The 20,680-nt window shown below is 38.6% G+C and overlaps 1 protein-coding gene across 2 annotated transcripts in view; it reads left to right on the plus strand.

Moving 5' to 3' along the window:
- The window catches only part of gli2 (GLI family zinc finger 2), a 279,884-nt gene that overhangs the window by 204,220 nt on the left and 54,984 nt on the right, over positions 1-20,680 (plus strand). For both annotated transcript variants that reach the window (XM_003214899.4, XM_062967372.1), the window contains 2 exons: positions 14,124-14,323; positions 17,924-18,115. In XM_003214899.4, coding sequence (XP_003214947.2) covers positions 14,124-14,323; positions 17,924-18,115 — 392 coding nt within the window. The remainder of the gene's footprint in view (positions 1-14,123; positions 14,324-17,923; positions 18,116-20,680) is intronic.

Consider the following 20,680-nt stretch of genomic DNA (forward strand, 5'->3'; position numbering starts at 1 on the left):
GGTGTTTGAAAAGTGGAATAAAGCTAAGTAGTCAACAATTGAATTAAGTCAGAGTGGATAGTATTCAATTGTAGGGACTTAACAAAGTCCATCTGTGTGAGTTGGTATCTCCTTCTAGAAACAATTTTATAACTTAATTTCCCTACCAAAACATCAGTGTTTACTCAGTAAGAAATCTGTTTTTTGTCAGCCTCAAACTGATTTCTTTATTACCACTCCCCAAAAGGAATCACAATCCAGAGCTGGCAGGGAAACAAGTCTGGTTCAGCCTACAACAGTGTTGTAATGGAAACAGGGTGAGTTTGGGGTCAAGCAGAGTGAGATTTGTGTACAGATATGTATCTGCATAACAAAATGGAAGTATGTGCTGAGAGAATGAGAGAGGGGACCTGCTGAGACCCGTGTTGCTTGGACAATATTGACTTTTGGCCATTTTAATGGCAGATTGTTGTTGGAACATGGGGAAGTAGCCATTGAGGTTTTTATGAAGTGCTATCAGAACAAATCACCTTGAGCCTGGGAATAATTCATTTAAAAGTTAATTGCTATCCCAAATACAACACAATTTTGAACAAATATTTTGAAAGTTAATATTTTAATGGTTAAAAATCTATTTTACAATAATTATACCCGAATTTCATTAATATGGGGGTGAAGGGTTGCTTTTTCAGTAAGTTTAATTATTCTAAATTAATATAAAAAGAATTTATGCATTTCCAGGAATATTCTTTAACTGATTTCTTTAACTATTTAATGTTAACATATTTTAGGAAAACATAAATGTTTCAACCGCTTAATTTTCAAGTTCTTCATATCTTGATTTCAATGAATTACGCATCTACTTAAAAGTATGACCTTTGGAGCATTCTGTACTTGCTCATTGCTTCAGGGAGTCTTGGCACTTACAGAAGTATTTACATTTACAGTACGTGGGGATATGATAAGAGAGTTCAATTACTGTGATCCAGTCTTTTCTGCCACAGGATGTACTCTAGTATTGGGGTCCTTTCACACTATACAATTATAGCACTATAATTCCACTTTAATTACATAGCAATATTTTATGAAATCATAAGATTTTCTGTTTAACAAGAGATATTTAATTTATGATTCAAGCCAAAAGGATGTTCAGATATTGATGTGTTCAGAGGTAAAGTGAAATGTGAAGTTTCACAGCACATGTTATAGAAATATGAAATATGAGAGGTATGAACAAGGAAAACTAGCCATTGTAAAATAATAAATTAAATGTGTAAACACTGCAATAATAGTGAGGGAACTAAAGTGGACAGGAATGGGACACTTTGAGTCAGATAATTAAACTTTTTTTAATTCAAAAAATGTGAATCTAAGAAGAAATAGGGAGACGTTGTGATGAGAGATGTAGCCAAAGCAGCCAAAAGATATAATACAAAGTCTGAATCATATCAATAAGACTTTGGAGAAAAGCCACCAACATAACCAGAATCCTAATTTAGGCTCCACATACAGAAGCAGAATAAGACACTGAAAATTTTGTTCTGAACCCCAGAAGAAAAGTGATCACACACCAAAATAAAACTTCTTGTTAATAATAGGCAGTTGGAATACAAAAGTAGGAAACAGCTATGCATATACACACATGTACATATACATACATACATACATACATACATACAGAACCTATCTTGTTCGTAACTTGAGGACTGCCTGTACATGGGTGTTACCTGATGAGCAATATAGGAAGTAGACTATATAATTAGACACAGAAGATAGAGAAGCTACATTCTCTCTGCAAAAAGAAGACATGGGACGGGTTGTGGCACAGATTAAGAACCACTCATATTAAAATTAGAGTAAAGCTAAATAAGAACATTACTCTTACCATCATTCCAAAATACAATCTGAAAGACTTCCTCATAGAAATTAAAGATAATATAAAAACAGATTTGTATTATTAGATCTAATTGACTGGGAGTCATAAGAACTCTGAACTGAAGTCAGGCACATTGTCAGGGAGGAATGCAAAAATACACTATCTGTAGCCGAAACGAAAGAGAAACCTCAATGGATGGATGACAGATGTTAAGGGCAGATGAAAAGCAAAATATCTTTTATGGGTTTCGGGATTGTTGTTGCTGGCTTTGTTTGTTGTTTTAACAAAAATAGAACAACTCCTGTTTATAAGGACTTCTGAGCAGCCAGCTCTTCCCTCATTGTGGCAGAATGATTTATGCAAAAAGGTAGAATCTGCAAGACTAAAATGAAAAAATTATGTATGTAAGATAATTAGATTTATTTTTCTTTTACAAAAAAATATTAGGATCTGAAGCAGAAGGTTTACTGCCTTTGATGTAGCATGGAAACATATGCCCCTAAAGTGGGCTGCAAGGCACATTGGACAGGAACAAAACTCACCATTATTAAATTTGAATCAAAGTTCTGTCCTTACCACATTAATTTAATTTGGTTTCAAATATCATCGTCTCCATCTTCCTGTCTTTGATGTCTGATTCTTTCTCACCACCAACACCCCCTTATTTGACAAAAGGGGGGATATGTAATTGAGGTTCACCTCCTAACCAGACATTGTGGCCATCGAACATTTTTAAGTCAATTAGGTGACTTTGAGATGCTAAACAACTACCGTGTTTCCCCTAAAATAAGACCTCCCCAAAGAATAAGACCTAGTAGGGGTTTGGGGGGATTGCCAAATATAAGGCCTCCCCTGAAAGTAAGACCTAGCAACTAAGAATGGGACCTTCCAGGCTGCAGGAGAGTTCCATTGGGAAGCATGGCTGCAGGGCAGAAGCAGCATTCATACGCACTGGAGGGAGGGAGGGAGAGAGAGTGCTTACTTTCTGTGCCTCCCTGCTGGCCTTGCCTTGCCTCCTGCTTGTCCCCCAGCCACGGCTCAAAAAACCTTCTGTCTGCGCTGCCTGCCGTTTCTTCCTTCGGAGAAAAGGCTCCGTCCTGGCCATGCTCCCTTCGTCCCAGAGGCTTCTGATTGGCTCCTGGTGCCAGGGCAAGGGAGGGTGGGAGGGAAGGAAGAGGGCTTCAACACCCTTTCCTGCTCCTTCTGCTTCTTAAAGGTTCAGGACGCATTGGGATTCTCCTCCCATTCTTATTTCTATCCTATGCCATGAAACTTATTATTTTATACTATTATTATTACCACCATATTATTAGCCTCATATTCTGTTATTATATCCCATTATTATATTATCCTATTAATATATATTATATCATTATATTCTATACTATTATTCTATTATTATTCTGTTATATTATCATAATATTATTATATTATTAGCATATTCTGTTATTATTATTATATTCCATTTTATATTATCCTATTAATATATTTTATATAATTATATTATATTCTATTATTCTATTCTGTTATCCTATTATTATTATATTATTATGCTATTCTGGTATTATATCCCATTATTATATTATCCTATTAATACCATATTATTATCATCATATTCTGTTATTATTATATCCTATTATTATATTATCCCATTAATATATTGTATATCATTATATTATTATTTTATTATTATTCTATTATATTATCATATTATTATTCTATTCTATTATTCATGACTACATTGAAACTAGAATAGAGAGAAATCAGCGTGGAAACCTAAACTGCAAGAGGTACCATAGATTGTTGTACATGTAAACAATGGTAGTAACAATAAATTCTTGATAGGATTCACAGTTTGTCTGGTTATGCTGGTTTGTGATGACAACTATTTTACAGTATATAATAAATGTTCATTTTGTTGTTCAACAATAAATGTGAGCTCTTCTTCATGGAAAAATAAGACATCCCCTGAAAATAAGACCTAGTGCATCTTTGGGAGCAAAAATTAATATAAGACCCTGTCTTATTTTCGGGGAAACAGGGTAGTACATTTCAAGACAAAGTGCTTGCCATGAAAGCAGTTATGGCTGATGGTTGAGGCATTGAATTCCTAGTTTTAACCCAAACTTGTAAAGTTCTTGTCCAGGGTGCTGAATCCTATAATAATATAATAAATTCAATATCTTGGATATATTATTTAAAGTTCAAAATGAAGTTGAGTGTATTCACTACCCTACTAACATGGGAGTCACTAACTGGAATTGAGTTTTATAAGTCTCACTCCAAGATCACGCTCACACAAGCTGGGAACACCAAAACTGAATATAGTTGATTAATACATCAGCATTTCCTGCCAACCAAGGACTGATAAAATGTAGGGAAGTGTCAGAGTCCTGTCAGCACACAATACATGGCTGCTGGGTTGTGTTCAACCTGTCAGTTCACAAATCCAACAAGTCAAGATGTAATCATATTCCTATCACTCCTTATTTTCATTGTTATATGGGTACTATTCCTTGATGCATCATGGACCTTTCCATGGTGGTAGTAAACAAAATAATGACCACAGATTATCTGAGTTCTACAGATATCATGGATTGCTCGCAGATGGATAGAATCATTTAAGGAAACAGAACCAGGAGTCTGCAACGTCTGGGCAAAGCTGTTGATGATAGGGTGACTTGGAAAGACCAAGGATAGAATTGATGGCAGTTAACAACAATAAACTACATTGAAGCCTGGGATATCGTAATCATAGAGCAGAAGATATATGTCAGTAGTTCTCAACCTGTGGGTCCCCAGGTGTTTTGTCCCACAACTCCCAGAAATCCCAGCCAATTTACCAGCTGTTAGGATCTGGGAGTTGATGGTCAAAACATCGGGGGACCCCCAGATTAAGAACTACTGATATATGTGACGGGAGAATGGATTTTGACATTTTAAACTGCAGATGATGGATGGATTATATCCCCTGTGGTTCTGAATGTTTGGTATTCCAGATGTTTTGGACTTAAACTCCCAGAATCCCTGATCATTCTGTCAGGGGGTTCTGGGAATTTAAAACACCTGGAAGACCAAAAGTTGAAAAATGCTGTTGTACTCTATTCACAAAAAACTCTACCCTGAATTTCACTGAAAATATTAAAGTACAGCAAGAATATGAATCAAACTAGGATTCTGCTGTGCATTTTTTTATCTGCAGGAAGTTGACTTTATATGTGTGAAAGGGATGTGAAGAAGATTAAAAATCATTTTAAGGGTTCAAATTTTTTTTGAAGAAACTTTCATGAGACAAACCTTGACATACAATTTATATATGCTCATTTTGTGCAGAAAAAAGTGTAAGTAGGCTTTGCAAACCACAGTTTTTAAAGACATTCTCTTGATAGGAAGAAAATGGCTAAAATTACTTGTTGCTTTCTTCAAGAAAACACTTAGCAAATAAGTAAATAGAGGTACAAATGAAAAGTTGTTTTCCTACCTAGAGTCCAAAGTGTTACAGTGCACTCTAAATCTTCAGGGTTCTCCACATTGGTCAGCCAAATCCTAAAATAAGTGTGGTCAACCTTCGTTCCTTCTAATGTTATGTCCTTCCTCTCTCAGAAGCACCACATAGTATAGACTATCATATGGGATTATGTGAATTGTAGTCTAAAACATCTGGATTATAGTCCTGCCTTCAAAGCATACCCTCTATTTTTTATAGGTCCTCTAGGAGTTTTGTAGATCAAACAGCATTTATTAGTTTCAAAAAACAGTATATTCAAACAGGAATAAGTAGATAGCAACGATTCTATATCTTCCAAGAATCATTGATTGTCAGTCAATTGTGTTTCCACAATTGACTGAAAGTTGGTTCTGGTTCACTGGAAGTTGTAGTTGTTGGTTTTTTCCTCTCCAAAAAAAGCTGGCAGTTTAGACTGCTGAACTTCGGCATATTTGACATTGCTTTAAACCATCATACTTATGATGTAGTTTCATTGCACTGCATCAAAGAAGCCACAGATGTTAAGAAAATTAAGCTTTCCTTACCCTGTAAAGCTAAGAGTCCTTCTTCAAACAATGAGCATTCCTGATGTCCTACTGCTTATATGTGTCAGGTGTCAGTTTCCAATATATCTTACTGCCAGCGCACTGTTCTTGCTTCCTGTCACACACCAACTGCTGTGCTGACTTGCTTTCCTGTGTCTGTGGAGAAACGTACATCAGACTCTAAGTCAGCAGGGTGGCTTTCAACATTGACAGGTAGGTGAGAATGTGGCACCAGCCGGGAAAACTCGTAGCAGCTGGTGAAATAATCTGAGACCTTCTCTCAGGGCTGCAAATTATGCTCCCAAGCAATATGTGTCATTTTGCCTCTGAGCTTTCTCCTGCTCCCCCTTCTCTATTTCTCAACCCACTCACTGCAACCATAGACCATTAGCTGAGTTCCCAGGCCATTTGCCGAGGTTGGAAAAGTTCCTTTTTTTGAACTACGGTTGCCAAAACAACAACAACAACAATACTTTATTTATATCCCGCCACCATCTCCCAGAGGGACTCAGGACGGCTCACAAAATGCTGAAGGTGTGACACAAAATACAAAATACAACAAGTGCAAAACAAAACATAAGCTATAAACAGTCAACACAACATCATAAATTCACAGTACCCCCTGGTAAAAACAATACAATATATCAATTGCTGTAGATAACATAGCACTCTCAATCAACAGAAGAGGAGGAGACTCTCAAGAAAATGTTGTTTATATACACAGTTCATGCTCGAAATATGGAACAACTTAATTAATGGGTTGCACCCAATGATGAGGGGGAGAGTACTAAAAGTAACTAGTTACTTCTGAAAAAAAAAATAGGTACTTTAAAAAGTTGCAACATCACCCCTTGTTGGCCATGTAACAATAAATGTTAACGAATCACTGTCCAAATTCTAAAACAGCTATAAACAAATGTTCCATAACTATTTAGGCTGGAGGGAACTGTATTTCTCCATCCCAGGGCATTTGTACCCCTCTCTATGCTGGTCATGGACCATAATAAAGTCTTGATTGATTGGAGGGAGGTGTAGTTTCTGACATCAAAAAATGTCCTGGAGCTATTCAGCTACCACAGTTAAACAAGAGCTGCATTAAAGAAAAAGGCAGTGCATTTATCTGTGATCAGTCCTGGTTGTTCTTATGTACCTTCAGATCAATTATGACTTACTGTGATGCTAACCTGTAGTTTTCTTGGTGAGATTTATTCAGAAATTTGCCATTGCCTTTCTCTAAGATAATGCTCATTTATTCTTATTGTGGGATGCTTTGATAAGTTCCAGTATCAATGTTACTCAATATTATGTGGTTATATCCATCCTGACACAGGTTATTTACAAAATTGTTTGTTTGTTGTTTGTTTTGTAACAGAATTGATTACTTAATTTTCTTATGTACTTAGATTTTCTTCATTTTCATGAAAATGCTCTGATTTCCCCCCTATAAAGTCTAGGTTTGATTGTGAAGAACAGCCATCTTTGGAACCCTCTTAAAAACACTCTATTTGTACACACATACACACCAATATAGCAGGCATTCCAGTTAAAAACTGTATTCCCATCACTTTTATATTCAAACGTTTAGCCAATATAGTTGTCTGTTTTGTGAAAATGAAGAGAATCAAGCTTCTCTAGCCTTGGATGAAAATGCAAGAATAAGCACTGGGTTTTGTTAATGGTCTTTAGATGTTGGCCTCCTGGTTTGATCAGAATAAGCTCAAAAGGGTTGTAAACCAAGCAATACAAGGTTTCAAGCATGCATCAAAGACATTCACAATCCTATTGGGAGAAAGCACGTATTGATGAAAGAGTGAGCTTATTGTGTATGTAAGAGAATTTCTTGCTAGACTTATGCATTAAGGCAGGCTCCATGGGTTAGGGTAGTCTGGGACTGCTTTCAATTTACATCCAACTCCCTCCCAGCGCCAGCATTCCCAGTGCAGTCACACACTTGAGTTTAGCCTTCATCAGCATTAAAATGTCAGATGTTTTCTTAATGACATCACTTTCCTTTTTGGAAAAAAAATCCTCTTTCATTTTTTCCAGATGGGGCCAGATATTATTGGTAACAGTCCCAAACAGAATTGGAAACACAGACTTTGATTCTTTTGTTCTTTCTTTTCCACAAATATGAATGAAACTCAAAGGTTTTGCACAGTCACCTTATGATCTGAAAATTGCTCTGAAAGAGTAAGGTGGAGGCTTTCCCAAGCCTCACACAAAGATTGTTGGGGAAGCGAAATGATGTCAGTCTTGAAAACTCGGGGGTGCTAACAAGCTGCCTGCCATACTGTGACACTTACAAGCCCTGTGCTATTAAACAGGGCAGTTCTGAATGCTGGTTCTATTTCTGATGTAATCTTAGTAACAAACATGTTGTGCAGGTGGGGACTGGAAAGTATTATGAAACTGTATGCCTTTTTCCATAATTCTTAAAGGCTTCATTTCTCCCATTATACTCAGTATATGGAAGAGAAATCAGTGACCCTTCAGATGTTTCTGGATTACATTTCCCATCATCTCTTGATATTGGTTGTGCTGGTGGGCTTTGTAGTCCAGTGACATTTGGAGAGCCATAAATCCCATCCTTCACTGGAGGAATAGTTGATACGTTGCTGGATCTACCTCCCTCATTGGCCTACATCTATTCTCCATCAATTGACATTCAGTAACTTACAACTTCTGGGGATAGATAGGTGGGTAGAGATAGATTGTCAAGAGTCAGACGCCAATTAGCGAACAAAAATAGAGTTTATTCAGCAGATAAGCCAAAAAGTAATGTTAACACAGAAAAAACCTTGAAACACTTCACTATCAGTGCTTCAAGAGCAGTTCAAACAAAAATGTAATTCAGCAACACAAGCAGGTAAAAACAAAGCTAAACAAACTTAGTGCAAACTGCACTTTCTGAGTCCAAGCCCTGCTAGCCGGCTCTGTAGTTTTCAAAGGAACAGTTCCCAAAAGAAAACACCAAATTGGTCAGGAAACAAACAAACAAACTAAGAATGCAGTAGACTGCTTCCACAATGTGGATAAAGCCGAAGGCTCCAAAAGGATGGTGAAAAGACGTCGTCCGGGATTCCAAGGTCAGGTCAGGAGATAACAGTGGTGTCCAAAGAGCAAGCCAGGAGTCAAAAGCCGATAGTAGTCATCAATCACAGGGCGAAGGCAGTAGCAAGGTCAAATTCCGATCCAAGGTCTGAAGAGGGTGCAGTCATCCAAAACAGGTCCACGATAAGACACAGCGAGAGCCAAGCTAGGTGATAACAGCAGATTCATATCATAGTCCAAGTCCAGCCTTCATGGAAACACAGAGATCCCAATGGCGCCTCAGCAACACCTTGCCACACGCAAAGTGCAGTGGCCAAACATTCCCATTTTATTCCCCTTCCTCCTGGGTGACCAAACACTCACACCCAAACACCAGGTGTCCCAAATCTACTCAGAGTCTGAGCTCCACACAGCTAGAGCTCGTGGATCTGGAGTACCTAGTAATTCGTCGGAGTCCCAATCATCCTGCCCACACTTAGCCCCATGAACACTTAAAGAACCATCCTCCCTTCTCCAAGCATCCCAATTGGGATCAGCTCCTGCAGAAACCCCAGGTTCAGAAGTATCCATAGACCTGTGATGCCTCATGGGCCTTGTAGTCCTGTTCCTAGTACTATTGTGGCAGATGAAGATGAAAACATGGGGTTTTCGCCGGTTCAACAAGAGCTGGAGTCTCTTCACCTGCCGGATGTTGACGTTTGCCCTCAAGAATTCAGTAAACCAGGCCTTGGGCAGTACTCCCCTCCGTTTCCCAGGAAGGAATCTTATTCTAAAGACAGAGGAGTCAGAGAAGCTAATCGGAGAAGTCTAAGAATCGCTGCCAAACAAACAGGCTGATTAGGCCTGCTTCCCTTGGGAAAATCTAAGGAGTCTTGCATCTGGACAGAGTTGGGTTTCGCTTCTTGTTCTCTAGGGAAAGAGATTGTTGGCGGGAAAACGAGACCCAATATAGGGGTTTGGCGCGAGAGATTCTTTGCGGAGTCAATTGATCAGCTTCAGGAGAGAGTTCGTGTGTGGACTTCGTAACCCCAGTTCCTTGCTTCCCGGATCGAGTTTCAAGCCTTGCCTTGCCTTGCTGTTAACCACGGATCCTGCTCCATGCTTCACGTTTTGCCTTGTCTCCAGTCACGGACCTAGCCAAGAATCAAGTTTATTTCCAGCCTTGTTGTCAAGCTTCATTGGACTTTAAGACTCTGATATTTCCCCACACTATTGCTTGGCAAGAGTGTGTGTTTCGGTCAAGTGGATTAAAGCTTTGAACTCTAATATCATTTATTGGACAATACATTTTTGGACTATATTTGACCTCTTTTGAAAGTTTAATGTATGCAAGCTTTGTTTTGTGAAAAAATACATTACTTTTTTGTATAAATTTACTTTCAGGCTATGTAAATGTTGTGTTTAGACTTGGGTCACATCTTCAAAATATCTCATTATATATGTATATGCAAATACAAGTATGAAAAAGCTGAGAGGGGGAACAAAACAAATGCCAAATGCACTACTTGTCCCAGGTATTTCATATAAGGAATATTTTTTGTCTGTCTATCTTGCAGGATTTCTTGATCATAAAACAAAATTCAAGATATACTTCAAGTAGATCAGAGTTGAAGTGCAAAATATACCATGTAGGCTTTCAGCTTACAAGCTTCTTTATCAGGCAAAGTGGTAAGAAGAAATTGTGAAGAAGAAGAAAAGCAAGTTAGAACATCAATTATACACCTTATTTGAGGTACATGCACAAGGTATCCAGATTGAATCTGGGAAGAGCTAGCATAATCCCAGCCCTTACCAAGCATTGGAGCAGTTTAAGGTACTATAAAGCTCCATCAAGCAGGCTGAAAGTATTTGTCCTTCCCCATTTTTTAAACTTCAACTTTCAGCTTCATCCATCTCCTGACATAGCTATTGACTTGATGGTGGAGAGTGAGGAAGGGTGCAGAGGAGTGTCCAGATTATCTCATTTGTACCCCACTAAACCCCTTCTGTCTTCCAGTGTGGCAATGGCCATGTTAGGATGGATGACTGGTTGAAAGTTAGAGGGAAGACAATTACCTTCATCCTGCTTGACAGGGCTACACAGTCCCTAATCTTATTCAAGAACTGGTTCAGAATTAGTTACAAGGAGGAGGAGGAGGAGGAGGAGGAGAAGGAGGAGGGTGATGATAATACAACTTTATTTATATCCCTACACCATCTCCCAAAGAGACTCGGGGCAGCTTACAAAACAGCACATATTAATGCTATAACACATAAAATTAAAATAAAATATATCACCATTAATAACAACACAGTATCAAACACATAAACAACACTTAGAAATATAAAACCTATTTCAATTTAAATAAGATATTCAATAAAAACTCAGCAATGTCCCATTCTGTGCCTGATGACCCTGGCTTAAGGAGATTTTTGTCCTCATCACATGGACTTCTGGCTTTGTCCTATGACGCTTCCAGAACAGAGCCAGGGCAGAGCCTGACAGAGTTCTTCACATGACACAGGGCTACTTCTAGCGGGACTCTAAACTAGTTCCATCCTGGCAGCGTCCTAGGATGGAGCCCTGAAAACACGGGTAGTTCTCATAGCCTACAATGGGGCCAGCACAAGGGAAAGCCAAGCAAAGATGCTTTCCCCCATGTGATGGGGAAGGCAGAAATGCAGCACACTTGATGACTGTTTCCCCCACTGCCCCATGGATTCGCCACACTGTTGCCGTGTTAGGGACCTCAGTGTGATGAGGACCTTGGACAAAAGTTCTGTGTAGATGAAAGCTTGGCTCAAATTCCCCAGTGGCTGTGAGGTGAGTGAGAAAAACAGCAATATAAGAAAGGCAATTTTTAAAGAATTCTCCATTGCCAGAATTCAATGGCAGATGCTTTGGCTATAAGTCACAGGCATGTCTCATGCTGTCTCAACTGGATAAACCATTAGGCAAAATAAACAAGTGCTTAGGGCATCAAGGGAAAGGGGGGAGGCCAGATATGTTCCATTATCATGGATCATATGGTGCAAAACTGCAACCAGGCTCCACAGAATAAATAAAAGACTATGCAATTAGAAAAAGGAAAAAAATGTTTCAAACATAAATAGAGTATACGTATAAAAAACAAATGTTATTTTCCATCTTACTGTAAGTTTTGTTTCATTTTGAAGAATAAACTTCTATTTTGTGTCTTATTACTGTTTGTATTTTGAATTAAATATATATGGAGGTGGCAAAATCCTCATGCAACATACTCCAGGGGCAGGCCAAGACATTTTGCTGCCTGAGACAAAAGACAATCTCTATCTCATACACATACACACACATTCCATTTTAAGTACAGATGGATTTTTGAATGCTGGTGACAAAGCAGGATTCTCTGATATATGTGTGAGTCTTCTGGTGCAGGAGAGGCTAGGTGTCACCCACAGATCTTCTGCTGCTTGATGTGATTAACGCACCTAAGGGAAGGGCCATCCCTTGGGAACTCCAAAAGTTAATTATTCATTGAGTGAAGAAATACTTTCTGCAAGAAATATGGAAGCATCCCAGTGATAGAATCATGTATTCTCAGGCTGACTTTAGAGGCTATATAATTGAGTGCCTCAGCCTGTGCTTTTGATATACCGTCTAAAGTACAGAGCTTCTGCAGTAAGCATTGAAAATATCAAGGGACAGTCTGTAATCAGTCTAATTACTAGTTTAATCAACTAAAGGTCTAATTGATTAATCAGTAACTAACATTGGTAACTGATGAGGGCTGAATTTCAATCAGTGGGACTCAGGTTAAAGAATCTATAATTGTTTGGAACCTGTACTGGTTCTGATCCATTGCTGTTAATAGGCTATGAATACAAAATATAACTTTTCCTGCTAGAATTTCTTGCTAGTATTATACCCTTTATTAGTGCAAAGCAGACACAAAATGTGTGTGTTGGATATCAGTTCCATTCAGCAGGCAAGATATTATTTTAAGAATTGAGAGAGTGAGGGGTACCAAGTGGAGGAGTGATGTGTTGGAAGAAGGAGTGGATTTCTGGCTTGATATTGAAATCTTCATGATGTCCTGAGATAGCATCATGGAAAATGAACCTGCACACCTTCAAACAGGGCTCTAGCAGATGATGTAGTGGTTTTTGGTTTCACTTGGAGTAACCCTTGAAATTGATCAATGTAAGAAAGGAGGGGAAAAAATGAATGCTTCATTTTCGGAAATAAATGCAACACAGATGTAAGTGCAGAAGTAAAATATGTTAATTTCATTAAATGATTTGTAAGTTATATCTTCTTTCCAGTATACAGTATTTTTTGCAAAGTGCATTTGTTTAGATTATAGTACAAATTGACCATCCCTTATCAGGAATTCCAAAATACAGAATATTCAAAAATCTGAAATTGTCTAAATGAATGGCTAAGAGAATAAGATCTTTGCTTTCTGATTGTTCAGTGTACAAAAGCTTTGTATCATGTACACAATTATTTAAAATATTGCATATAATTACCCTCAGGTTATGTGTACAAGGTGTAGATGAAACATAAATGAATGTCATGGTTAGAATTGGATACTATCTCCAAGATATCAACAAATAGGCAAATCCATGTATTCCAAAATCTGAGAAATTCAAAATCTAAAACACTTTCAATCCCAAATATGTCAGATATGGGGTACTCAACCTATAGTATACAAATTTTTCACACTGAATCCTAAATCAAACCAATAGAGTAGATTTATTGAATCAATGGAATCTATATAAATACTGACTTAGTAAGTTCCTGTTAATTCAGTGGGACTTCTCCGATTAATACTAACAATTGGATGTAGGCTGAACAGAACAATCCCACCCATATATATTTGCAACTAGGAGGAAGTGCCATTACTGTTCAGTGGGATATACTTTTGAATTACAATGTTTAGGATTGCTTTTTTATTGCTTAACTTGTGAATCGTTGTTCAATCTGTTAATCAGCTGAAATCTATTTCATCAGCTCACACTTAACTTTTTCCACTTTAGAAGTTATTCCTATATCCAGAAAAAGAAAAGGTACTCATTACAGGATCGGAGTGCTCTTAAACTATAGGTTCTGTTAAAACTAAAACTGTGTTTTTGTGTTTTGCAGCAAGAGTAATCAATATTTAGGCATGAAACGAGTCTGATTAAAATATCAAGTTGATGGAAAATATCTCTGCCTCTTTTGCAGTCCTGCTCTAAGCGGCAGCCCTGTGATCTCTGACATCTCCCTCATCCGCCTTTCCCCACACCCGGCGGGGCCTGCTGAGTCCCCTTTCAGCCATCCGCACCCGTACATGAACCCCCACATGGAACACTACCTCCGATCCATGCACAGCAGCCCTACCCTCTCAATGATCTCAGCTGCCAGAGGACTCAGCCCAGCTGATGGTAAGTGGGAAAAGGCTGAGCAGTTGACTTAAATATTGTAGATGTACCGTGTATCAATATGAGACAATGCAGTACTCACATTGACTGTGGATTACAGTAGAGTCTCGCTTATCCAACGTAAACGGGCTGGCAGAACGTTGGATAAGCGAGTATGTTGGATAATAAGGAGAGATTAAGGAAAAGCCTATTAAACATCAAATTCATCAAATATGATTTTACAAATTCAGCACCAAAACATCATGTTATACAACAAATTTAACAGAAAAAGTAGTTCAATACGCAGTAATGCTATGTAGTAATTATTGTATTTACAAATTTAGCACTCAAATATCACGATGTATTGAAAACATTGACTACAAAAATGCGTTGGATAATCCAGAATGTTGGATAAGCGAGTGTTGGATAAGTGAGACTCTACTGTAATTGGCACAGTTTTAGGGGTTGATTTTTTTGAATAAAATGTTTAGATTTATACATGAGTATATACAATAATTCCATTTGCAAAACATGAGCCAGGAAGATCCCCTATGAGCCAGGAAGATCCCTAAGGTCATCTGGTGAGGCCCTGCTCTCGGTCCCGCCTGCCTCACAGGCGCGGCTGGTGGGGACGAGGGACAGGGGCTTCTCGGTGGTGGCTCCCCGGCTGTGGAACACCCTCCCCAGAGAAATACGGCAAGCCCCAACCCTTTTGAGTTTTAGAAAAGCCCTGAAAACATGGCTATGTGCCCAGGCTTTCGAAGATAAATGATAAAGACGACCCGGACTGATTTACGGCTACAGCATGAGGATTTTGGAGGAATGGATTTTAATCATATGTTTTATATCTTTATATTGTTTTAATTGTTTTATTGGATTTTTATTGCTGTTTTAATTATGTGTAGGCATCGAATTGTTGCCAATTTTGTACGCCGCCCTGAGTCCCTTCGGGTGAGAAGGGCGGGATATAAATGTTGGAAATAAATAATAATAATAATAATAATAATAATAATAATAATGATGATAGCTAAAAATTAGAGGTAAGTTACTGAATTAGATTTTTTTGTATAATAAGAGAAAGATTTGGTTTCTTGCTGGAAATTAAAAATTAACTGCATGGAATAAAGAACTACGTAGAGAAAAAGAAGATACATTCATATAAATGTGCTGAACCATTTATTGAATATGTAAATAGGGGGAAAGAAAGTTAGGAAAATGTTTACTGAATCCTGAATAACAACTATCTGAATTCTTAAAATGGATGAGATTCCTCAACTTTACTTATTGCTTTAAAATTAGAGAGTGACTGTATTTCTACTAGTTTTATTTATTTATTTATATCATTTTTACCCCGCCTGGAGGGACTCAGGGCGGCTTAGAACAGCCGGCAAATTACATTGCCCAAAATACATTCAATAAAACAACGATATATCAATAAACAATAAAACAGTACCATATCAATTAAAACTCTAATTGGACTCTATTAAACCATGAATTATAAAATTTAAAATGCATGTATAGTTAAATTTGTCCACTAACACCTTCGTGTGCACCTTGATTCACGTCATGAATGTAGTTTATATTTCTTTACTACAAATTATGCTGGGAGCTGAATATTTTGAAATGTATGTATAGTATTTGTATTAATGGAACAAAGAAGAAAAAGTAACTGCCATGTTTCTACCACATACTTTATCACAAATAGCAACACCTTTAAGGCTGACTGGTGTTCATTTTAGCATGAGCTTTCATGGATATAAACCTTCTTCAGGCGTAGTGGGTTTCTATCCACAAAAGTTCGTGCTAAAATAAAAACCAGTTGAAGATATTGCCACAATTATTTTTTAAATATCTCTCATACATGGCTATCATGTCTCCTCCCAGCCTTCTCTTCTGCAGGCTAAACATGCCCAGTTCTTTAAGCCGCTCCTCATAGGGCTTGTTCTCCAGACCCTTGATCATTTTAGTTGCCCTCCTCTGGACACATTCCAGCTTGTCAACATCTCCCTTCAATTGCGGTGCCCAGAATTTGACACAATATTCCAGGTGTGGTCTGACCAAGGCAGAATAGAGGGGGAGCATGACTTCCCTGGATCTAGACACTATACTCCTATTGATGCAGGCCAAAATCCCGTTGGCTTTTTTAGCAGCTGCATCACATTGTTGGCTCATGTTTAACTTGTTGTCCACAAGGACTGCAAGATCTTTTTCACACGTACTGCTGTCAAGCCAGGCATTCCCCATTCTGTATCTTTGCATTCCATTTTTTCTGCCGAAGTGAAGTATCTTGCATTTGTCCCTGTTGAACTTCATTTAGTTCCTTTGTTTTTCATTGCCTGGGACTGGTTCACAATAGCAGGGTCATTTAACATGGATTTCAGTACCTTTGCCACATGTTCATTTCTGAGATTTTGTGTGCGTGTGTGTGTGTATCCTTAATTAAATGTACACAGATTTAACATGGGAAGGGGATCCTTGCTGCTATTACTCCTTTTGCAAGGTGACCAAGACTTAACCCCTTTTATACCTTTTCAGCATGATGCCCTTTAGCAAACTACAGATCCCCAAACTATAGATACCTTTTTATTTGGTGAGTAGTGGTGTTTGATAACACTTTGCTCTGCTTGATTTGTAAGTGAATTAAAGTCAACACCTCAGCCCAGTGGAATGAGAACTGGATGCTAGATATGCTCCTTCAGCCAGGCAGGCTTAACACTTCCTGTAAAACCTGGTCTTTCTGTTGCTGCTGATTTGATTTTCATGATTCTGGAGGCCTCTCTCTGTAGCAAGTGTTAAGATTCCAAGTCTATTCCAAGTAAACTATAGATGCATTTTATTGCTCTTGTACCTCTTTCTCCCTCCTGCTCCTCCTGAGTCTCCTTCCTGCCTTCCAATTTTTTTATTATTGGCCTTAGAAAGGGCCCTTTGTGTTGGCTTTTATTTTGCTTTCTTCTTTCCTTCTTTGTTTCGTTTTCTCTGTTTCTTTCTTTTTCCTTTTTTTAAGCCACAGTAAATAAGTTAATGGGGCTTGGGCAGGGAGGCAGGTTTGAAAATTCACAAATGGGAAAAAGTGAGGATAATTGGTTCTGGCAAGCCAAATGGTTTTCTACTGCCAAGCACTAAAAACACACACATACACACACTCTACATATTAAACGTTTGCTTTAATTTTCTCATACTGCTGGTTTTCGTTAACTGGGTTGTGTTTGTATTTTTCTTTTGTAATAGGCTGGGATGTTAATTCTGACACCATTATTGCACTCAGATTCCCTTCCCACCTCCTGTCCTTTTCCCTTTTCCCCTTCTCCCCCTCCCTTTTTTCTCTCTCTTTCTCTCTTTCTGGTGAACTCTGTTCATACCGAAGGATTATTAGAAGGGGGGTGGAAATGAGAGATTGTTTATAAAATTGCGGAAATGGAGGAATGTGGAGGGCCCCAGCCCGGTGTCTTTTGTCCATAGAAAGCACACGTCCCAAGCACACGTCAGAGTCGTAACTTACAAAGTTTTGGCAGGGAGCAGGGGGAGATGCTCACATCACTGCAGAAGGTTCAGTCTCTGGAAATATTTTACCCTTGTTGCTTCTTCTCCCCTTCCTCTGCCCCCTTTTACCCATTGCCTATGCAGTAGCCCATGAGCATCTAAAAGAGCGAGGTCTCTTTGGCCTGCCCCCGCCTCCTCCTGGAGCCAACCCTACGGATTACTATCACCAGATGACACTCATGACCAGCCATCCAAATCCTTATGGGGACCTCCTCATGCAGAGCGGAGGAGCAGCCAGCGTGACACACCTTCACGATTACCTCAGCCCTGTAGATGGTGAGTAAGGAAACAAAAGAACTTCCTTAGCTGGATCCATAATCTAGAACAGTGGTTCTCAACCTGTGGGTCCCCAGATGTTTTTGATCTTCAACACCCAGAAATCCTAACAGCTGGTAAGCTGGCTGGGATTTCTGGGAGTTGTAGGCCAAAAACATCTGGGGACCTCAGGTTGAGAACGACTGATCTAGAACATTCTAAGCAGGACCACGGTTTCTTGCATAAATGTGTTCAAGGTGTCTGTGGTGTACACAGTATTGTCCTTAATTAGAAATATATTGAATGATACTTTTTTGATTACAGTAATTGGAAGGTGGCATGTTTTCTTCAGAGACAAGGTCAAACCAGATTATTAAAACAGACCTGCTTGAATCTTGAGTGCAATAGTTGGTCCTCTTTTATGACAGGATTAAAACAGTAAGACAAGAGAGCCATGGGGCCAAACCTTACCCCACTTCTAATTTTTGAGAATTCAGATTTTTAATAACAACACCCCTATAAATTATAATGCAAAACCACGAATACTGATGTTTTTCAATAGGCTTATCAGGTATGGATAGGCAGTGAGTTGAAATAATGTTGTGGTTCTAATGGAGGAAGGCACACTCATTTTATGATAACAAAACAGATGCAGGACAACAACCTCTGAAGACGTGAAAGGGAGGTGGGAAGGATAGTTGCTGTCTAGCATTTATCTTGCTTTGCCTGTTTGTCTTAAGCAGCTGTGGCCCTTCAAAGAGTTAAGAGAGTGAAGAATGAATTCAACAGTGTGAACACAATTTTTGTGCTGTTTCTTCCAACCACTCAGGTCAACATTGGTTGGGTTACTGTTAGTGAAACACTTCTAATGTGAGTTTCATTGATTTCAGTGGGAGGGCTAAGTACGCGCTCAACTGTTTCACTTAAATCAATGAGACTTAGAAGTACTTCACTTTAGCAGGATTGTGCACCTCAACAGAAGCAGCTCAGGTGGCTGCCAAGTCGGAGATGAGAGAACAGAAAAGAAGAATTGTTTGGGGCTGAAATACAACAGAAACTTGAGCAGCTTGCGTGGTGAAGTGCTGACTGATGACCATATTTGGGCTTAGGTGGAAAAGAGTCTACCAGGAATAGACCAGTCAGGCTGCAGAGGAGAGGGTGGCAGTTGGGAAAGGGATGAAAAACCACTGTAGTCTTTAGATTTAGGTGTCAAGTCTTTTGCTTTTATATTGCTATGTGGTAAATTTCAAAGATTCCTTTAGCAAATGGAATCTGCTGATTTATCAGCTCATGGAAATATATTTTATAGCCAGAAAATGTATGACCGAATTAGTGTGTGGTGAGGGAAAGAAAAGAGCTTAGTATAGTAGCATCTTTAAGCCTAATTACGTTATTGTGATGTGAGTTTCAAGAAGCCCTGAGATCCATGAAGTATGGGCAGTTAGTGTACCGTATATAGGGTTTTGTATAAGAGAATCATTTTCTGTATGTCAGATAGGTACACAATCAACCATAATTTTTCTTCTATAGTTCTCTTAGCTGTATTTTCATCACCAACATTACAGTCCATTTCTTGCCTTCTTTAGACAAGCTTTTGAGAATATCTAGCCCAATGGTCTGCAATTATGATACAGCACAGCACTTTCATCCCATTCCCTTGTTTCTTAGCTACAACGTACACTATCTCTTTCCTTTCATTTTGTTTACAGTTGGCCATGTCTTTATGACAGTTGATACTATAGGTTATTGAGTGCTGTTCTGAGTTTAAATTGTTGTTTTTATATACTAGTGGTTTTATTTTGTTTTGTACTGTGTGTTTATTTTATGTGTTGTTTTAGGAACCTTGTGCCCATATGTAAGCCATCCTGAATCACCTAGGAAGATGGAGGCGGGGTACAAAAATAAAGTTATTATTATTATTATTTATTCTTCTGCTCTTACTATGATAAACTAGTCTTGTGACATGTTGCTTTCCTCCATAGAGGAAAACTCCCAGTTCCGCACAGCTGCATTTATGTTACTGTCACGCAGGAGGACAGAACTTTGGCAAACTCTATGAATGAGATCAGCATTTAAGTTTGGTCCTCTGAAAAAGCTGTACTATAACCTTTCATAGACTATTAGTGGCTCCAAAATTGCTTAGACTACGTGACTAATACTTTGCTTTTCCATTAGATCTTCATTTCCTTCTTAAGTTATTCTGACTTGTGTTTCACATAATGTCTTATTAGTTCCCCTCATTTTGAGCTTGAAACAGGATTTTTTACACTAGATTTCCCCAAATTCCCTCCCAACCCACATGGCCAGTGGCTTCTGGGAGTTGCAATCTAAAGCAGAACTTTTTCCAAGCTCTAGTTCCATGTAGATGTTACAATCACATGAATTGTAGATTGGGACACTTACAATAAGGCCCTGCTGTGGGATCTGTTCCTTGTACCTGGATAAAACGAGGATAGAGCTGTTTCTGGAAAATGGGCACCTTATCTTTTAGCTGATTTCATTTCCTGAGACAAATGGCAACCCTACAGTGAAGTGTTGAAGGAGTCAGCTGAGCAACATGCAACCCATCCTAATTGTGAAGAATGC

The sequence above is a fragment of the Anolis carolinensis genome, chromosome 1 (assembly GCF_035594765.1).
Source record: "Anolis carolinensis isolate JA03-04 chromosome 1, rAnoCar3.1.pri, whole genome shotgun sequence".
NCBI classification, from domain to species: Eukaryota; Metazoa; Chordata; class Lepidosauria; order Squamata; family Dactyloidae; genus Anolis; species Anolis carolinensis.